This window comes from Copadichromis virginalis, linkage group LG5 (genome assembly GCF_057382275.1).
Source record: "Copadichromis virginalis isolate Kocher_CV1m ecotype Utaka linkage group LG5, C_Virginalis_male_GT1.1, whole genome shotgun sequence".
NCBI lineage: Eukaryota > Metazoa > Chordata > Actinopteri > Cichliformes > Cichlidae > Copadichromis > Copadichromis virginalis.
Genome location: NC_140622.1, coordinates 12,284,630 through 12,298,511, shown reverse-complemented (window position 1 = coordinate 12,298,511; position 13,882 = coordinate 12,284,630). Strand labels below are relative to the sequence as shown.

The 13,882-nt window shown below is 41.0% G+C and overlaps 2 protein-coding genes across 2 annotated transcripts; both read left to right on the top strand.

Annotated features, from left to right (window-relative positions):
* The first annotated feature begins 4,161 nt into the window (after positions 1–4,161).
* LOC146709010 (uncharacterized) lies at positions 4,162–6,536 on the top strand. The gene has a single exon (XM_085455968.1). It carries the CDS (start codon positions 4,829–4,831, stop codon positions 6,221–6,223), a length of 1,395 nt encoding a protein of 464 aa, XP_085312094.1. The 5' UTR covers positions 4,162–4,828; the 3' UTR covers positions 6,224–6,536.
* A 3,296-nt stretch (positions 6,537–9,832) lies between these two features.
* Positions 9,833–12,174, top strand: LOC146709009 (uncharacterized). Its single transcript, XM_085455972.1, has one exon. The coding sequence runs from the start codon at positions 10,487–10,489 to the stop codon at positions 11,879–11,881; it is 1,395 nt and encodes a 464-aa protein (XP_085312098.1). The 5' UTR covers positions 9,833–10,486; the 3' UTR covers positions 11,882–12,174.
* The last annotated feature ends 1,708 nt before the right edge of the window (positions 12,175–13,882 follow it).

The following is a 13,882-nucleotide window of genomic DNA, read 5'->3' as shown; positions in this document are numbered from 1 at the left end:
TCTCACTTTGTTTGGATGTAATAACATAGATGTCGACTGTCCAGACTGGTCAATCCATTTGGAAAAACAGGCGTCAGTCCATTATGTTGGATTATGGTGGTGTGTCTAGGTATTTATTTATATCACTTACTGCTCCTCTAAATTTGATCCTAATCTAATGCAAGTATGGTTTAAATACCTAACTGTGTGGAAACACACATAAGGGTCCATAAGCTATCCTAAAGTGTTTGTTTGCACTGTGGGTTTAAAATATAAGAGTGGAAACTTGTGTAGACAAGAATCAAGAAAAACTTCTTCTCCAGGAGTTTGAGAAACAGGAGGCAACATCTAAAGTGCTGAAAGAAAGGTTGGAAGAAAAACAAGCCGTAATAGAAGAAGTGGAGAAAAAATGCAACAAGCTGCAGAAGCAAAACACCGAAACAATCGAGGAGCTGAAAATCCTCATCCTCGAGAAAAAGGTGCTCGTGGAAGAGCAGCTGAAGAAAAAGAAAAAACGCTTCTGCTTCTTCTGGAGGAGGAACACTCCTTCTTTCAGTACTGCCAATGTCGCCTCTTCCTCTCCCACCTCTGTTCCAGCTTAATCCCCCCCTTAACTACTAACACCTCTCCCATCTCCCTCCCCTCTTTTCACAATCACCCCCCAACCAGTCCCGACAGTTGACTGCCCCCTCTAGAGCCTGGTTCTGTCATAGGTTTCTTCCTTTAAAGGGAGTTTTTCCTATCCACTGTCGCCTAGTGCTTGCTCAGAGGGGATTGTTGGGGTTTTCTCTCCTCTCTCCCTTTACTTTCCATCCCACCCACCCCCACCTTTTCTTTTTTCTTAATAATTGAACAATAAAAACAATTGGCCGCTAATTAAATGTGTCAAATCAATGTCTTTATTCAAGAATACAAGAAATGGGTAATAGCTGCATGTGTGTTTGTGTGTGTGCATAATATGCATACTTTACGTGTTGGATCCAAATCCCACAAGGAATTAAATAAAACAAGAAGACAAACAAAAACAAATATTTCTCTCCCTTCCCAGGTCAGGAATCAGGATGAGGAAGAAATGAGGTCAGATCAGTGCAGGTTTTTGCACTACTGACATAAAGTTTCTGCTGATTAAAAAAAGTATGTCGATATTTCTGAAATACATTTGCAAACAAATAACTTTGACAACTTGTGTTTTTTCATAAAAGAAAAAAGAAAAATCAGAGAGCAGAGCTGGTAAAACAGCTTAGCTCCGCAGGTTACAGGAGATCAGATGCCAAATACTTTTCATGACAGTCTTCGTTATTGCATAAATCTCCCCTTTTATCATTGATCAGTAAATCACTGCATATACATTCATCTAACCGTTATAATTTCATGAGTAAAGACTCTCAGATGACTGAATGGCGGTTTTAGTAAATGTTGAACTTTATTGTGATTTCTATTTTTAGAATCAATTGCACACATTTTGATTTAGTTTTGCAAGCTGCTGATTTCACACAGATCCACTGCCCAAACGTGCCTTTGAGTTTTTCATCATTTAACAAGAATAGGCTCAGGCAATCATTGTGGAATTAGGCTTTGGGAAGGTCTGGGGACAGGTATGATGGTGGTGGTTTTAAAGCACTGTGGCACAACAGCTTGACTCAGGGAGATGTTAAAGATGCCCGCTAGGACATCAGTCAGCTGGTCAGCACGGGCTCCGAGCACGCGTCCAGGTATATTGTCTGGTCCAGCAGCTTTGTGTGGGTTGACTTTAGTGAGAGTCCTTCTCACACTGGCCGTGGACAGGGACAGCACTTGGTTGTCTGGCAAGCGGGTGGCCCTCTATAGTCCGTCTTGCGTCCCATTTAAACAAGTACGTGTTCACACTGCCCCTGGATGTCCTGGCCTCTGAGGTTAAGGTGTACGGCTCCTGGTTGTCAACTGACCAATTTATCATGGCAAAGCCTGTGGTGGACAAAAGATAAGAGGCTGATTATAAAAATGATCCATGCACGCCTTATGACCTACAGCATGTACAGTTAACACAGCTAAATGGCTGTGAAATTGTAAAATTACTTTTGAAATAAAGCTATTCAAAGTCAATTAACTGTGACTATAATAATAGCAATGTTAGCCAGCAAACAAAACGTTAGCACTAATTAAAATAAGCTGCTAGGTGATGTTACTGTTTCAAGTTCTCTCATTGTTTGACATGTAGGGCAGATATTTTGGTGACACTGAGATCAGCCAGACACTAAACAGCAGTGTAATATCAACGCTAGATTAGATGTTTTCTAATCCGATAAAATGACATTATTCCTGTTTATAGAAGATGTTTGTCGTCTGTTTGTTTGACTGACAGGAACAGGAAATAGTGGTTGGAAGTTACTGTTGGTGTTACATGAGGGTAAAGAAGGGCTTTAAGCACCTGGGTAAAAACTGGACCCATGATGAAACACTACAACAAGTACAACATATTCTTCAGTTTTAATATGTGACCATACTGTGCAGACTGCTGATGAGTTACACGGTTACATTTCATTAATCATTGTTAAACTAAAGTGGTAAGCAGTTACTTTATCCTTTCACTTAAAATTTCCAGGAAAAACACTACCTTGGCTACTTTTGTGCTTACATTTGATCTATGCTGGGTCACTACTTTTGCACTATAATGCTGCTGCTGACACCTTGGTTCACACTGACAACTAGAAAAAAGCTGATAGGAAAAGAAGGATGGAAAATGCCTGGAATTTAGTTACACTTGCAAATACTGCTTCCTCCAAACTGCAAGCATCAATAAAATGTTACAGTATTGTTTTCTATATCTGTGCATATATCCTTATTGGTAGTTTTCTCGAAATAGAAGCTCTTCATTTTAAAAAAAAAACCTCTGATAACATTGCTGAAGCTAGCGCCCACCCCTACTGCGCATACTGCAAATATAAAACTGATATATACTTACATCATGGAGCAGTTGATGTCTGGTTTCCGACAAATACAGTAAAGAGGTGCGTTCTCCCCCTCCATACCAGTGTTCTCAGGCACTGCTACATGGTCAGTGTCAGACACTTCACTGTCCTACAACATACCACATAGGACCACATTAGAAATGACATGTATGTAGACATGCTAATTATACCTGGCTAAATGGATGCAGTAACAAAATGTTACTTAACTACTCTAGTTATTAGTTTCCAGATGTGTGCAGTTGCTCCAGTCTTACTGACAGTATACTGTTTCAAACACCAGTGCCAACATTTTATTTTTTAAATCTTAGTATGATTCTGCACCAAGACTTGTGGCCTGTTGCTCGGTAACTTATTGTCTGACTACATTAACTACAGTTCATAAACATCATTCATTTTCTCCTACTTATTTTATTCAGGTTGTATTCCAGCTGTCATAGGGCAAAAGTACACCCTGGACAGGTCGCCAGTCTGTTGGAGGGTTATTAGAGAGACTCAGACAACCACTCACACCAACAGCAACTAACCTAACCCCGCGCATGTCTTTGGAGTTCAACACCAGTCTGGCCGAATCACAGATAAGCAGGGTGTCTGTGCTGCAGAGCACAGCTGTGTCAGAGACTCTCGACATCAATGTAGCGTTAAGGATGCGGAGCGATGGGTGCACTAACACAATGTAAATATTAAAGTTCTCGCCATTGTCAATATGCTGTTGCGCTCTTGTTCGTATTATTGCAACCATATCTCGAGTCTAGCTTACCCTAAAAGTTTGGAGAGAATTGGTCTGTTAAGAAACGCAATCGATTGTTTGGGACTGCTCTAGCCATCACGTCGCATAAACAACTCTACTTCCGGTGGGAAAACTAATTAAGGGTAAAGTCGCACTAATAACACCTACCACTCACGTTCATAAGCATACACTATGATCACTCCCACGCAGTAACGTTGTAATAAATATAATCCCCGGTAAAGTCAATTAGCGAACACTACTGGCATGTAATGCCAATGGCGACCATTTCACAAACTGTAGAAAATGCTCAAAATGTTGTCGGCACCAAAAGTGAAGGGCTGACAGTTGTGTTTATATACGAACCGTAAGCGCTAATGTTGGTTAGCATCAGCTAAAGCGAGGAAGTTTGACACTTGCAGAGGCAGTGAACGCAGAGAGAGCTTAAAAACGCATTGTGGGGTTTTTTTTTTGTTTTTTGTTTAGTCTTTGCTTCGTTGCGTTGATTTGGGTTTTTTTTTGTTTTTGCATTAAGACGTTGCACACAAAATTACAGATATAACGGTGACTTAGCTGCTCGTTGGATAAACCCATGGACCTTAGAAAAGATCAACACTACTCGGATGTAAGCACCCGTGTATAACACAATAGGCAAAATTACGCTTGCTAACCTTTCCACATCACAGGCTTCACATTAAATAAACATTTTTTCAAATACTCACCATGATCTGAGACCGTTTAAATATTTTGTTACTCTGAAAATATGGCAGTATGAAGCTAAACCTTTAGCTTGACGGCTAAAGCAATGCTAAGATTTACACGGAAACGATCAGCGGACATCGTTAAAGTACTATTGGTCTACATTCTTCTTCTATGGTAGCAGCCTGGGCAGAGTAACAGCCAACTTTAAACTGCGCCATCTGTTGGCACCAATTACAGTAGAAAACATGATTGCGACAACACGTTTTTTGGGGAAAATAACAGAGATTGAAACTTTACTGATAATTTGTCCAAGTTGAAAAATGCCCTCCTCCAAAAATATCACGTGACAACCTCATTGCCTTACAGAATTATGACGTCACACACGTAGAATCTTACCACCATTCTTTCCTTTGATCCAAAAACCTATAAATAGGGGTGAAGAGCAACGACTTTTAGTCCGTTTCTCGCAGCCTTGATGTGTGCAGCATTGAACCGTTCGCCAGAAAAGCCTTTTGAAATATTTGGATCCTTTGCAGTTGTAACTGTATCCAGACCAAACATGTCTCAAAAAAATCCAAAGGGACAAGAAGTTGACCCCTATGCTCTTCCTTGGGATGAGCCACTAGACTCTTCCCTTTCCTCTCTTCCCTGGTGTGACCAAGTGGAACTAGAGGAAAAGCGTTTGGAAGAACTGGAGGATGAAGCGCTCAGAAACGCAGAGAAGATTAAGTTCTTGATGGAGGAAAATGAGCAAAAGAGCGCTCAACTAAAAAAGTTGTCATTCCAGCTTCAAGAAAAGGAAGCTATTATTGAGGGGAAACAACAGGATCTCCATGACATGGACAAAAAGAACCAGGAGCTCCAAGGAAAACTTGATGAAGCCCTGCAACAAAATAAAAAACTTGTCCAAGAGAAGAAACAAGACGGCATGAAGAAGAGAGGGCTGCACAGCAATCTCAGAGACATGGAGCTAATGTACAGTGTAGACAAAAAAAGGCTTGATCGCACAGAGCAAGCAAATGAGAAGCTCCTCCAAGAGAAAAGGCAACAGGAGTTAAAAGAAAAAGAAATGCATTCCAAGCTTCAGAGCATCAAGCAACACAACGAAAGCTTGCAAGGAAAGCTTGATCAAGCTCTGCGGCAAAATAGAAAACTCCTCCAGGAGAAGATGAAAGACAGCACGAAAAAGAGAGGGCTGCACTCCAATCTCCGAGACATGGAGCTAATGTACAATGTTGACAAAAAAAGGCTTGATCGCACAGAGCAAGCAAATGAGAAGCTTCTCCAAGAGAAAAGGGAACAAGAAATCAAACAAAAAGAAATGGATTCCAATCTGCAGAGCATCAAGCAACAAAATGAAAGCTTGCAAGGAAAGCTTGATGAAGCTCTGCTACAAAATAAAGAAATCCTGCAAGAGAAAGAGCAGCTGGACAGAAAGCAGGGAGACATGGAGTGCCAACTCCAGCTCATGGAGGGAAACAACAGGATGCTGCAGGTAAAGTTCGAAGAGACACTGCACAAATATCAAGACCTGCTTCAAGAGAGAGAACAGCTGGTCAGTAAGCAGAGAGAAGAAAAACTTCTTCTCCAGGAGTTTGAGAAACAGGAGGCAACATCTAAAGTGCTGAAAGAAAGGTTGGAAGAAAAACAAGCTGAAATAGAAGAAGTGGAGAAAAAATGCAACAAGCTGCAGAAGCAAAACACCGAAACAATCGAGGAGCTGAAAATCCTCATCCTCGAGAAAAAGGTGCTCGTGGAAAAGCAGCTGAAGAAACAGAAAAAACGCTTCTGCTTCTTCTGGAGGAGGAACACTCCTTCTTTCAGTACTGCCAATGTCGCCTCTTCCTCTCCCACCTCTGTTCCAGCTTAATCCCCCCCCCCCCCCCCCCTTAACTACTAACACCTCTCCCATCTCCCTCCCCTCTTTTCACAATCACCCCCCAACCAGTCCCGACAGTTGACTGCCCCCTCTAGAGCCTGGTTCTGTCATAGGTTTCTTCCTTTAAAGGGAGTTTTTCCTATCCACTGTCGCCTAGTGCTTGCTCAGAGGGGATTGTTGGGGTTTTCTCTCCTCTCTCCCTTTACTTTCCATCCCACCCACCCACCCACCCCCACCTTTTCTTTTTTCTTAATAATTGAACAATAAAAACAATTGGTCACTAATTAAATGTGTCAAATCAATGTCTTTATTCAAGAATACAAGAAATGGGTAATAGCTGCATGTGTGTTTGTGTGTGTGCATAATATGCATACTTTATGTGTTGGATCCAAATCCCACAAGGAATTAAATAAAACAAGAAGACAAACAAAAACAAATATTTCTCTCCCTTCCCAGGTCAGGAATCAGGATGAGGAAGAAATGAGGTCAGATCAGTGCAGGTTTTTGCACTACTGACATAAAGTTTCTGCTGATTAAAAAAAGTATGTCGATATTTCTGAAATACATTTGCAAACAAATAACTTTGACAACTTGTGTTTTTTCATAAAAGAAAAAAGAAAAATCAGAGAGCAGAGCTGGTAAAACAGCTTAGCTCCGCAGGTTACAGGAGATCAGATGCCAAATACTTTTCATGACAGTCTTCGTTATTGCATAAATCTCCCCTTTTATCATTGATCAGTAAATCACTGCATATACATTCATCTAACCGTTATAATTTCATGAGTAAAGACTCTCAGATGACTGAATGGCGGTTTTAGTAAATGTTGAACTTTATTGTGATTTCTATTTTTAGAATCAATTGCACACATTTTGATTTAGTTTTGCAAGCTGCTGATTTCACACAGATCCACTGCCCAAACGTGCCTTTGAGTTTTTCATCATTTAACAAGAATAGGCTCAGGCAATCATTGTGGAATTAGGCTTTGGGAAGGTCTGGGGACAGGTATGATGGTGGTGGTTTTAAAGCACTGTGGCACAACAGCTTGACTCAGGGAGATGTTAAAGATGCCCGCTAGGACATCAGTCAGCTGGTCAGCACGGGCTCCGAGCACGCGTCCAGGTATATTGTCTGGTCCAGCAGCTTTGTGTGGGTTGACTTTAGTGAGAGTCCTTCTCACACTGGCCGTGGACAGGGACAGCACTTGGTTGTCTGGCAAGCGGGTGGCCCTCTATAGTCCGTCTTGCGTCCCATTTAAACAAGTACGTGTTCACACTGCCCCTGGATGTCCTGGCCTCTGAGGTTAAGGTGTACGGCTCCTGGTTGTCAACTGACCAATTTATCATGGCAAAGCCTGTGGTGGACAAAAGATAAGAGGCTGATTATAAAAATGATCCATGCACGCCTTATGACCTACAGCATGTACAGTTAACACAGCTAAATGGCTGTGAAATTGTAAAATTACTTTTGAAATAAAGCTATTCAAAGTCAATTAACTGTGACTATAATAATAGCAATGTTAGCCAGCAAACAAAACGTTAGCACTAATTAAAATAAGCTGCTAGGTGATGTTACTGTTTCAAGTTCTCTCATTGTTTGACATGTAGGGCAGATATTTTGGTGACACTGAGATCAGCCAGACACTAAACAGCAGTGTAATATCAACGCTAGATTAGATGTTTTCTAATCCGATAAAATGACATTATTCCTGTTTATAGAAGATGTTTGTCGTCTGTTTGTTTGACTGACAGGAACAGGAAATAGTGGTTGGAAGTTACTGTTGGTGTTACATGAGGGTAAAGAAGGGCTTTAAGCACCTGGGTAAAAACTGGACCCATGATGAAACACTACAACAAGTACAACATATTCTTCAGTTTTAATATGTGACCATACTGTGCAGACTGCTGATGAGTTACACGGTTACATTTCATTAATCATTGTTAAACTAAAGTGGTAAGCAGTTACTTTATCCTTTCACTTAAAATTTCCAGGAAAAACACTACCTTGGCTACTTTTGTGCTTACATTTGATCTATGCTGGGTCACTACTTTTGCACTATAATGCTGCTGCTGACACCTTGGTTCACACTGACAACTAGAAAAAAGCTGATAGGAAAAGAAGGATGGAAAATGCCTGGAATTTAGTTACACTTGCAAATACTGCTTCCTCCAAACTGCAAGCATCAATAAAATGTTACAGTATTGTTTTCTATATCTGTGCATATATCCTTATTGGTAGTTTTCTCGAAATAGAAGCTCTTCATTTTAAAAAAAAAACCTCTGATAACATTGCTGAAGCTAGCGCCCACCCCTACTGCGCATACTGCAAATATAAAACTGATATATACTTACATCATGGAGCAGTTGATGTCTGGTTTCCGACAAATACAGTAAAGAGGTGCGTTCTCCCCCTCCATACCAGTGTTCTCAGGCACTGGTACATGGTCAGTGTCAGACACTTCACTGTCCTACAACATACCACATAGGACCACATTAGAAATGACATGTATGTAGACATGCTAATTATACCTGGCTAAATGGATGCAGTAACAAAATGTTACTAACTACTCTAGTTATTAGTTTCCAGATGTGTGCAGTTGCTCCAGTCTTACTGACAGTATACTGTTTCAAACACCAGTGCCAACATTTTATTTTTTAAATCTTAGTATGATTCTGCACCAAGACTTGTGGCCTGTTGCTCGGTAACTTATTGTCTGACTACATTAACTACAGTTCATAAACATCATTCATTTTCTCCTACTTATTTTATTCAGGTTGTATTTCAGCTGTCATAGGGCAAAAGTACACCCTGGACAGGTCGCCAGTCTGTTGGAGGGTTATTAGAGAGACTCAGACAACCACTCACACCAACAGCAACTAACCTAACCCCGCGCATGTCTTTGGAGTTCAACACCAGTCTGGCCGAATCACAGATAAGCAGGGTGTCTGTGCTGCAGAGCACAGCTGTGTCAGAGACTCTCGACATCAATGTAGCGTTAAGGATGCGGAGCGATGGGTGCACTAACACAATGTAAATATTAAAGTTCTCGCCATTGTCAATATGCTGTTGCGCTCTTGTTCGTATTATTGCAACCATATCTCGAGTCTAGCTTACCCTAAAAGTTTGGAGAGAATTGGTCTGTTAAGAAACGCAATCGATTGTTTGGGACTGCTCTAGCCATCACGTCGCATAAACAACTCTACTTCCGGTGGGAAAACTAATTAAGGGTAAAGTCGCACTAATAACACCTACCACTCACGTTCATAAGCATACACTATGATCACTTCCACGCAGTAACGTTGTAATAAATATAATCCCCGGTAAAGTCAATTAGCGAACACTACTGGCATGTAATGCCAATGGCGACCATTTCACAAACTGTAGAAAATGCTCAAAATGTTGTCGGCACCAAAAGTGAAGGGCTGACAGTTGTGTTTATATACGAACCGTAAGCGCTAATGTTGGTTAGCATCAGCTAAAGCGAGTAAGTTTGACACTTGCAGAGGCAGTGAACGCAGAGAGAGCTTAAAAACGCATTGTGGGGTTTTTTTTGTTTTTTGTTTAGTCTTTGCTTCGTTGCGTTGATTTGGGGTTTTTTTTGTTTTTGCATTAAGACGTTGCACACAAAATTACAGATATAACGGTGACTTAGCTGCTCGTTGGATAAACCCATGGACCTTAGAAAAGATCAACACTACTCGGATGTAAGCACCCGTGTATAACACAATAGGCAAAATTACGCTTGCTAACCTTTCCACATCACAGGCTTCACATTAAATAAACATTTTTTCAAATACTCACCATGATCTGAGACCGTTTAAATATTTTGTTACTCTGAAAATATGGCAGTATGAAGCTAAACCTTTAGCTTGACGGCTAAAGCAATGCTAAGATTTACACGGAAACGATCAGCGGACATCGTTAAAGTACTATTGGTCTACATTCTTCTTCTATGGTAGCAGCCTGGGCAGAGTAACAGCCAACTTTAAACTGCGCCATCTGTTGGCACCAATTACAGTAGAAAACATGATTGCGACAACACGTTTTTTGGGGAAAATAACAGAGATTGAAACTTTACTGATAATTTGTCCAAGTTGAAAAATGCCCTCCTCCAAAAATATCACGTGACAACCTCATTGCCTTACAGAATTATGACGTCACACACGTAGAATCTTACCACCATTCTTTCCTTTGATCCAAAAACCTATAAATAGGGGTGAAGAGCAACGACTTTTAGTCCGTTTCTCGCAGCCTTGATGTGTGCAGCATTGAACCGTTCGCCAGAAAAGCCTTTTGAAATATTTGGATCCTTTGCAGTTGTAACTGTATCCAGACCAAACATGTCTCAAAAAAATCCAAAGGGACAAGAAGTTGACCCCTATGCTCTTCCTTGGGATGAGCCACTAGACTCTTCCCTTTCCTCTCTTCCCTGGTGTGACCAAGTGGAACTAGAGGAAAAGCGTTTGGAAGAACTGGAGGATGAAGCGCTCAGAAACGCAGAGAAGATTAAGTTCTTGATGGAGGAAAATGAGCAAAAGAGCGCTCAACTAAAAAAGTTGTCATTCCAGCTTCAAGAAAAGGAAGCTATTATTGAGGGGAAACAACAGGATCTCCATGACATGGACAAAAAGAACCAGGAGCTCCAAGGAAAACTTGATGAAGCCCTGCAACAAAATAAAAAACTTGTCCAAGAGAAGAAACAAGACGGCATGAAGAAGAGAGGGCTGCACAGCAATCTCAGAGACATGGAGCTAATGTACAGTGTAGACAAAAAAAGGCTTGATCGCACAGAGCAAGCAAATGAGAAGCTCCTCCAAGAGAAAAGGCAACAGGAGTTAAAAGAAAAAGAAATGCATTCCAAGCTTCAGAGCATCAAGCAACACAACGAAAGCTTGCAAGGAAAGCTTGATCAAGCTCTGCGACAAAATAGAAAACTCCTCCAGGAGAAGATGAAAGACAGCACGAAAAAGAGAGGGCTGCACTCCAATCTCCGAGACATGGAGCTAATGTACAATGTTGACAAAAAAAGGCTTGATCGCACAGAGCAAGCAAATGAGAAGCTTCTCCAAGAGAAAAGGGAACAAGAAATCAAACAAAAAGAAATGGATTCCAATCTGCAGAGCATCAAGCAACAAAATGAAAGCTTGCAAGGAAAGCTTGATGAAGCTCTGCTACAAAATAAAGAAATCCTGCAAGAGAAAGAGCAGCTGGACAGAAAGCAGGGAGACATGGAGTGCCAACTCCAGCTCATGGAGGGAAACAACAGGATGCTGCAGGTAAAGTTCGAAGAGACACTGCACAAATATCAAGACCTGCTTCAAGAGAGAGAACAGCTGGTCAGTAAGCAGAGAGAAGAAAAACTTCTTCTCCAGGAGTTTGAGAAACAGGAGGCAACATCTAAAGTGCTGAAAGAAAGGTTGGAAGAAAAACAAGCTGAAATAGAAGAAGTGGAGAAAAAATGCAACAAGCTGCAGAAGCAAAACACCGAAACAATCGAGGAGCTGAAAATCCTCATCCTCGAGAAAAAGGTGCTCGTGGAAAAGCAGCTGAAGAAACAGAAAAAACGCTTCTGCTTCTTCTGGAGGAGGAACACTCCTTCTTTCAGTACTGCCAATGTCGCCTCTTCCTCTCCCACCTCTGTTCCAGCTTAATCCCCCCCCCCTTAACTACTAACACCTCTCCCATCTCCCTCCCCTCTTTTCACAATCACCCCCCAACCAGTCCCGACAGTTGACTGCCCCCTCTAGAGCCTGGTTCTGTCATAGGTTTCTTCCTTTAAAGGGAGTTTTTCCTATCCACTGTCGCCTAGTGCTTGCTCAGAGGGGATTGTTGGGGTTTTCTCTCCTCTCTCCCTTTACTTTCCATCCCACCCACCCCCACCTTTTCTTTTTTCTTAATAATTGAACAATAAAAACAATTGGTCACTAATTAAATGTGTCAAATCAATGTCTTTATTCAAGAATACAAGAAATGGGTAATAGCTGCATGTGTGTTTGTGTGTGTGCATAATATGCATACTTTATGTGTTGGATCCAAATCCCACAAGGAATTAAATAAAACAAGACGACAAACAAAAACAAATATTTCTCTCCCTTCCCAGGTCAGGAATCAGGATGAGGAAGAAATGAGGTCAGATCAGTGCAGGTTTTTGCACTACTGACATAAAGTTTCTGCTGATTAAAAAAAGTATGTCGATATTTCTGAAATACATTTGCAAACAAATAACTTTGACAACTTGTGTTTTTTCATAAAAGAAAAAAGAAAAATCAGAGAGCAGAGCTGGTAAAACAGCTTAGCTCCGCAGGTTACAGGAGATCAGATGCCAAATACTTTTCATGACAGTCTTCGTTATTGCATAAATCTCCCCTTTTATCATTGATCAGTAAATCACTGCATATACATTCATCTAACCGTTATAATTTCATGAGTAAAGACTCTCAGATGACTGAATGGCGGTTTTAGTAAATGTTGAACTTTATTGTGATTTCTATTTTTAGAATCAATTGCACACATTTTGATTTAGTTTTGCAAGCTGCTGATTTCACACAGATCCACTGCCCAAACGTGCCTTTGAGTTTTTCATCATTTAACAAGAATAGGCTCAGGCAATCATTGTGGAATTAGGCTTTGGGAAGGTCTGGGGACAGGTATGATGGTGGTGGTTTTAAAGCACTGTGGCACAACAGCTTGACTCAGGGAGATGTTAAAGATGCCCGCTAGGACATCAGTCAGCTGGTCAGCACGGGCTCCGAGCACGCGTCCAGGTATATTGTCTGGTCCAGCAGCTTTGTGTGGGTTGACTTTAGTGAGAGTCCTTCTCACACTGGCCGTGGACAGGGACAGCACTTGGTTGTCTGGCAAGCGGGTGGCCCTCTATAGTCCGTCTTGCGTCCCATTTAAACAAGTACGTGTTCACACTGCCCCTGGATGTCCTGGCCTCTGAGGTTAAGGTGTACGGCTCCTGGTTGTCAACTGACCAATTTATCATGGCAAAGCCTGTGGTGGACAAAAGATAAGAGGCTGATTATAAAAATGATCCATGCACGCCTTATGACCTACAGCATGTACAGTTAACACAGCTAAATGGCTGTGAAATTGTAAAATTACTTTTGAAATAAAGCTATTCAAAGTCAATTAACTGTGACTATAATAATAGCAATGTTAGCCAGCAAACAAAACGTTAGCACTAATTAAAATAAGCTGCTAGGTGATGGTACTGTTTCAAGTTCTCTCATTGTTTGACATGTAGGGCAGATATTTTGGTGACACTGAGATCAGCCAGACACTAAACAGCAGTGTAATATCAACGCTAGATTAGATGTTTTCTAATCCGATAAAATGACATTATTCCTGTTTATAGAAGATGTTTGTCGTCTGTTTGTTTGACTGACAGGAACAGGAAATAGTGGTTGGAAGTTACTGTTGGTGTTACATGAGGGTAAAGAAGGGCTTTAAGCACCTGGGTAAAAACTGGACCCATGATGAAACACTACAACAAGTACAACATATTCTTCAGTTTTAATATGTGACCATACTGTGCAGACTGCTGATGAGTTACACGGTTACATTTCATTAATCATTGTTAAACTAAAGTGGTAAGCAGTTACTTTATCCTTTCACTTAAAATTTCCAGGAAAAACACTACCTTGGCT